At 40.2% G+C, this 7,490-nt stretch overlaps 1 protein-coding gene across 1 annotated transcript; it reads left to right on the top strand.

Annotated features, from left to right (window-relative positions):
* The first annotated feature begins 5,313 nt into the window (after positions 1-5,313).
* On the top strand, positions 5,314-6,156 carry LOC101787217 (hepatitis A virus cellular receptor 1 homolog). Its single transcript, XM_005000780.1, has one exon. The coding sequence runs from the start codon at positions 5,314-5,316 to the stop codon at positions 6,154-6,156; it is 843 nt and encodes a 280-aa protein (XP_005000837.1).
* The last annotated feature ends 1,334 nt before the right edge of the window (positions 6,157-7,490 follow it).

Below are 7,490 nucleotides of genomic sequence, written 5' to 3'. Positions count from 1 at the left end.
ATGTCAGTTTAGTGCCCAGAGTCCACAGTAAGTGGACTCTCAGGAGTAATGGGGAAAGGGTCGAGACCAAGGCTTGGGAGGTTTCTGTTACATTGGCTCCTTATTCTAATCTCCCCAACCAGGGCAGCTACACCTCACAAAGTGGCTTTCTAATAGTAGTTTGAATTAATGATTCTGAAGCTCCAAAAACTTCAGAAATCACAGGGGAGAGTTAAAAAAAATTAGTTGACATACAAACTGAGCAACTTTGTTTTTTTATTGTGTTCTTTGTGCAGCAAGGTTTTGTGGTTTGTTTGTTTTTAGACTCATTCTTGTTCTGTAATTCAGGCTGCCTTGAATTTGAAGCAGTCCTTTTGCCTCAGCCACCCAAGCGCTGGAATTACATTATCACTTTCAGGAAAGGATGCTCTAGTCTTGTCTTTCACATTGTTGAATCATCTATGTCCTTTAAGTGCTAATGGTATTGTGCACTGTGGGAGAGGACTGAGAGATATCAGAATTTTCTAGCTCTTATTTTGAGGATTTCCATGAGTGTTAACTGATATGAATGTGTATTATTAAGATGCAACTTTTGGTAGTAAGTGAATTTTTTATTGGCTATAACTTTCAGTTTTGCATTTTTGAAAGCATAAGCAAAATTTTACTTACATGCTATTTATGTAGTCTAGAGCACATTGAAAACTGACCCATTTAGAGCCTAGAGAAATGGCATTAGGAATTTTTTGTTTTTTATTTGCATATGTGATGTAATTTTTGGGAATTGATACAAACATGTAGCATATCTTGATCATTTTGATCTCTTTATTCCACTCTCTTATCTCTCCTTCCTCTGATCCTCTTCCACATCTCCGCAAAGTCTGCCTTGGTTTCTTCCATCTCTCTTTAGTTTTGCTCATTTATTTATTTAATTTTTAAGTTTACTATACAAGAGAAACTAAGTAATAGTTAGCTTTTTGTGTCTGACTTATTTCACTTAGCATTATGGCTTCCAGTTTTATTCATTTTCTTGCAAAAAACATTTCATTCTTCTTTATGGCTGAACACTATTCTGCTGTGTATGTATACCACACTGCTGTATGTGTTTGTCTGTTGATATACATCTAGGTTATTTCCAGAACTTTGCTATTGTGAATTGTGTGGCTATAGCCATTGAAAGTTTGTCTCGTTTCCTTTTCTTCTTCCTTTTTTTTTTTTTTCGGTACCGGGGATCGAATTTTCTTTCTTTCTTTTCTTTCTGCCTTCCTGCTTCCCGCCCTCCTTTGCACTGTGTCATTCAGGCTGGCTCAAACTTGCTATGTATTCTAGGCTGGCATCAAACTCTCAATCTCCCTGCCTTAATGTCCCAAGTCCTAGGACTAAAAGCATGCATCACTGTACTTGGTGACAGTTTGCTTTCAAGGACTGTGGATTACCAAGCATCAAGCCATTTACAAAATACAAAGAAAAAGAAAAGATGGGTGAATGTAGTGGTACCAAATAAGTAGAGTTTCCATGACACTGTAGTGATAAAAAGAACTTACAAGATTTTTATAGCACCCATTAAAATTGTGTCAGTCTCATTAAATGCCTGATCTTATATTTTTGTAGCAGAAAATTAGGTTCTTAGAATCAATGTACCTAACTATAGTCCTCTTGGATTCATCCTTCAAAGGATAAAGTGACTCATTTTACATCATTAGATTTTTAAAAAGTATTTTGAGAGGCCTTAGAGGAGTAAGCTATAACGAACGTATTTCTAGGTCAGTCTGTGTTGGCGACTGTTGATTTCAGTAGGAAATTCCTTAGGATTGTGAAGATTTAAATTGATACTCCAATTCCTGCTAGAAAGCCTCTCCCGTGAAAGTCTGCCTATCTCTCTTTCTCACTACTTCACAGGGCTACAGCATGTGTGGCTAACTGAACACAGGTACTGCAGGAGTAGAATAACCACATTCCATAAAGTTTTGATGGGTTTATGGTCAAATGAAGAGAATTACTTAGGCTATGCCTTGGTGGATGTTTTCCACAGAGTGAAGCTGTGTTTCTCTCATTATTTCCTGTAGGTGATGGGTTTTACAGTGGAAGCTTACCTATTTTTAGGATCACTCAACATCTCACCAGTTTTACTATTTATAACAAGTCTTTCTTCAGGCAAAGAACTAAATTTCATCATTTCTTTCATCATATTAATATGCTTATAAATGAATGCACTGCAGGACCTATTATACTGAGGAAATCTATAGTACATATGTATATCTATGGATTTTTCATCATAGGAGCAGCTTGAATTTTTTATAACACATAGGACTCTCATTTATCTTATTTTACAACAGCCTTTTGATGTCCATTTAATTTTATGGTCCTAACTATGTACAAAGATAAGCACAGATCTAAACACAAGCCTTATGATTGTAAGGTCCTCCAACATCAGAATGCATTAAAGGGCTCAATTTAATATTATGCATCTGTAGGAATCTTTGAACAAACTCACGATGGTCATGAGTGTGAACTGGCTAATTTCTCTTCCATTTCATTCACTCTTATCTCACATTCTCCAGGGTGGGACTTTTATCGGCACGTTTCTGAGATGTTCAATTAATAACTGAAAAGAATGAAGGCTGATATGATCATTTCATGTCGTAATTTGACTTTTAAACATACTGCTGGGAGGAAAATGTGCCATTTTCATTTTTTATTCTATTTTTCTCCTATTGTATTTGTTATGCCATAGATTGAATATTCTCCTCTAAAGAATGTATCACAGGTAATCGATGTTTGACTCTGTTTTAGTTAGTTTTCTCATTGCTGGGACAAAATATCCAACATCTAAACTTAAAGGGGAAAGGTTTGTGGAGGTTTCAGTCCATGATCAGCTGGCTCCAAGACAGGGTGGTACATGGCAGAGGGCAACATTCATGGCAGCAGAACACAGCAAAGCCAACAAGAGAAGGCAAGAACAACCCTCATGTCCTCCCTTATGTTGTATGCAGGCCACTTAGCCTAGGATGGGTGTAGCACTCACACCCTTAATCCCAGCACTGGACCACGAATCAATCACAGACTTTAGAAGCTCGCCCCATGCCTGCATAAGGCTCTGGGCACAAACCGTAACACTCACATAACATACCTAAGTTGTTAACCTGTAACCTCTACAACCCTGCACAAGCCGTGAATGTCCTTCTCTATGGAGAACAGCTTCCTGCTGTCCAAGTATCTCCAGACCCCTAGTATATACCGTCCTGTCAGGTTTTCTCCTCTCCTCCTGAACCTTCTCCTGTAGCCCTGGATACGAGGGCTCCTGGATCATGCCTTTTAGCTTTTTCTCAGATGTCAGAGTGCTGGGAGGAAGGGGAGTTGGTGCAGCCACTTTATAGCTAGGGCACCCCCTCTTAGAAACATAAATGGGACAGGAAAGAAGGCGAGCCATGCCACACCTTCCCTAGTCTGTCTGAGTCCTGGGGCAGCTCACCTCCCGATCTAAAAGTTTGGACTGCACCTCCGTTTCTGGAAGTCTTTTCCAAGGTGCATTCACCCTGCTCTGGGCATCTTCTGCTTACTTCCCTGCCACAGGTGTTTTCTTTCTGTGTGTTACCTTCATCGCCTAAAGACGGGCTGCTTAGGGCTAGGCGTGGGATCTGTGTAAGGTTCAGAGTCATAAAGTTGCATCAACTACTGTACTGTGAACTATTTTATTTAATTTTTTGACTTCTTTTAATTTAACATTATGTTTTTATTAGTATGTATTTGTCATATATATTGAACAGATTCATTATAGGGCCTTTGTATCTGTAATATACATATATATATATAATATATATATATATATATATATACATTTTTTTTTGTACTGGGGATGGAACTCACAACCTCACGTTTGCCAGCCAAGTGCTTATGTTGCTAAGCTAAATCCTCAGTCCTTATAAAAATATATCTTAACTGAGAATCTTTATTGTGAAAGATTCTCATCATTACACACAATGACATGCCCTCCTCTTAGGTGGGATCCTAGCTACTCAGGAGGCTGAGACCAGAGGGTCACAAATTTGAGACCAGAGTGGGGAACAGTGAAACCTGTCTCAAAATTTAAAAAAAAAAGGGCTGGAGACATGGTTCATTGTGAAAGTCCTGGGTTAATTATCTACTCAAACCAACCAACCAACCAACCAACCAACCTCTGAGACAAGCTATGATGGTTGTCTTGATTACTTTTCTTTTGTTGCTGGGACAAAATATCTGACACACAAAATGAAGGGGAAAAAGGCTTATTTACTGTTTGTGGAGGTTTCAGTCCATAATCAGCTGGTTCCAAGGCAGGGTGGCATGGCACTGGGGCAACACTTAATAGCTGCAGCCAGAACAAAAAGAGGGAATAAGCCTCTTTGCTTCCCTTATGTTACACACATCTCTACCCACCCCTCCAGGGCAAGTGTAGCATTCACAAAATCTGTGTTCTCTTGCACAGGATGAGGATATTTACAGAATAAGGATCCTGACTCCCTGCTGCCTGTCTCAGTAAAACTTGTAAACTTCTCAAACACAATGTATCAACCATAACAATGGTCATCACTAAATTTTAAAAAATATAATCATTGACGGTATCAGGTAATAGCATTCCCTTCCCCACATCCACAGAGCTATTGGCTGGCTGCCCTTCCATGTAGAGATGTTATGTTTTTCTCTTTGACTTCTTGGGTTGTACATAATTTATCTTGAGTCTCTCCCCCTACTCCTCTCCCTTCCCTTCAACCCTTCTTCTCTCCTTGTTTACAAAAGCTTTGTTTCCATTTTTTCTTATTTTTCCTTTTTCCTGTCTTTCCCTTCCCCTTGCCCTCCCTTGTTCCCTTTCCATTTGAACAAGTTTTTTACTTCCCAATATCTATTCTCCCTTATGTTTCTTGTTTACCCTTTGGGTTTCTCAGACAAGAGAAACAACACGATATTGAAACTTTTGTGCCTGATTTATTTCACTGAAGATTATGGCCTTGAGATGCATCCATTTTCTTACAAATGACTCAAGTTTATCCCTCTTTGTGGCAGAGTAGTATTCTACTGTATATAGATTAGTGTTTAGGTTAGTGCTTCTATTTTAATTTTTTTTGGTGCTGGGGATGGAACTCATGACCTCATATTTGCCAAGAGGCACTTACACCACTGAGCTAAACTCCTGGACTGTTTTAATATTTAGATCTCTAGACCAGGAGAAGCAAAGGCTGCCAGCAAGAAGCTGAGGAAGCACCTCCAGCTAACTGAGCAAGGTCCAGTGATTGACAGTGAAAGGAGAAGCTGCATCTTGAGAATTAAGACCTGTGCAGTATAAGACATCTTCGTGTCACCATGATTCTGCAGCCTCAGGTGGTGGCCTTAGGTCTCCTTCTTCTCCAGACGGGTGCTGTATTTCCTAACCAAGTGGATACCATGGAGGGTGAGACTGTTACTCTACCCTGCAGTTACTCAGTGAGAAACAAGACAGTCCTACCCATGTGTTGGGACCGAGGACCCTGTTCCTCTTCTAGATGCTCCGGCACACTCATCAAGACGGATGGACACCGAGTGACCTATCGGAAAGACAGCCACTCTTGGCTCCATGGGAAGATTAGTCAAGGAGATGTGTCCCTCACCATTCAGAATGTGACCGTTGGTGACCTTGGCCTGTACTGTTGCCACACTGAGTTTCTGAGATGGTTCAGTCGTACCAAAAAAACGGCGCACCTCAGTGTTATGCCAGCTGGCACCGCAAGTGTTCCCACATCAGCCAGGGTCTCCACCTCTCCTCCAACTCCAGAGCAGACTCAGAGCAAGGAAACAGAAAGTACTCCACTTGTTCCAACCCAAGCGGTAGGAAGGCAGCATACAACCCTGCAAGAAACAAAGCCTCAGCCCGTCACCTCCACCATGGATTCACAGCCATCAGCAGATGGGAGTGGCACAGTGACACAGTCTGCAGGTGGACTGAATAATCGAAATGTGTTTTTCCCTGAAGAAGCCTATATGGGAGTCCTTGCTATTACCTTGGCTTCATTTGTTATTGTGGTTGTCATCATTATCACAAACTATTTCAACAGCAGAGTGAAGATGAAGACACTAAGCAAGGTTTGGGAGACTCATCCTCAATATCAAGTTTTACAAGAGCAAGATCTGGCAGGAAACAAAGCCTGTGTCATCAAGAGTAAAATTTGAGTCACAGATTAAGACAGGTGACTGCAAAGGACACCGACCATGCATTACTACGTTCAACCCTTTGGATTCCTGGATCATTTTTCTGCATAACTTATATCTGTATTTCCAATGAATCAGTGCTGTTGGACAGAGTAGCTCTTGGGGCCAAAGCCTTACGTTGTCAAATTCATTGTTACTATAGTCCTGATCTTTATGCTGAGACTGTCCAGGCACTGCAGAGTTCTTTGTCAAGCATGAATACTTCACAGTTTTGTCTTTTCTTTAGACTCCAAAATCCTTCTATCCATCAAAGAAAGTAATCAGGGTAACACAGTAAATGAGCCCAACACAACTGTTCAAAGCAATAGGTTTTAAAAAGCAAAATATCTAATTTGAGACTTTTCGTGTATTTTGTGGTTTCTGGTTGCTTTTATATTATAACTCCAAATGGGATGTTTTATATGTTTCTAAGTGTAAATCATGTGAATATGCAGATTTTTGCTTCTCTTATGAGGAAGCAGAAGAGAGTCCACTTTTGTTGTTATAGGTATAGATGTTTATTCCTGGCTCTGTGTGATCTTTGGACCAGTGGTTGTTTCAGCTGTCAGATGAAGTTACAGTGCTGAGTAGGAACCACGCAGGCACCAGGGAAGACAAGCAATTGCCATGTGGCTCATCACACTTACACGCTGTGTGTGATACCAGCCCTGTGCACGGCACTACAAACTGCCAGGCTCTTGAAGTAAGTTTCAGAGTGAGGCAGGAAAGCAATGAATGAGGGAAAATGGGAGGAACCGGGACACGTGCTGCTACATTTAAGATAGTTTATTTCAATTTATGAAATTTTGTACATGTGTAAGAAATTTGAAAAACCATTCATTCAAATATGAAATAATTTTGTGAGTACATTAAATGAGCAGTTCTTACCGGTTGTATGACAAAAAAAATTTAGATCTCTGATCCATTTAGATTTTAATTTAGTGTATGGTGAGAGATATGGGTCTAGTTTCAATTTTCATTATAAGGATAGCCAGTTTTCCAGCATCATTTACTAGAGGCTATGTTTCCTCCAGTGAATTTTAGGTATTTCTGTTTTCAAAAGCCCTTGGTTATTCCTGCCACCAGAGAGTTGCAGTCTTCTTTGGTCAGAAGGAGGACCTGGTACTGTCTTTCTCCTGACTTCCAAGTCTGCTCTTTTGCTATGGTTAGCTCCTTCCCGTAACCCCACAAATCCTTGTTCTTTTCTTTTGCAGGGCAGTTTTGCTCTTTGTCTCATTGCCCTAAAGACTTTCCACACCTGAAATGGCACATCAAGAATCGGTTTCACCAACAGAAACTGCTCTCTAAGGTGAATC

The sequence above is a fragment of the Cavia porcellus genome, unplaced genomic scaffold (assembly GCF_034190915.1).
Source record: "Cavia porcellus strain 051 isolate PalLab524CR breed Dunkin Hartley unplaced genomic scaffold, mCavPor4.1 scaffold_17, whole genome shotgun sequence".
Taxonomy (NCBI): domain Eukaryota; kingdom Metazoa; phylum Chordata; class Mammalia; order Rodentia; family Caviidae; genus Cavia; species Cavia porcellus.
Note: the sequence above shows the minus strand (reverse complement) of the source record. Positions and strands in the feature narration are given on the sequence as shown.

Bases quoted from the DNA above. Each gene is read 5' to 3' on its own strand.
- LOC101787217 (XM_005000780.1), top strand. From the start codon at position 5,314: ATGATTCTGCAGCCTCAGGTGGTGGCCTTAGGTCTCCTTCTTCTCCAG.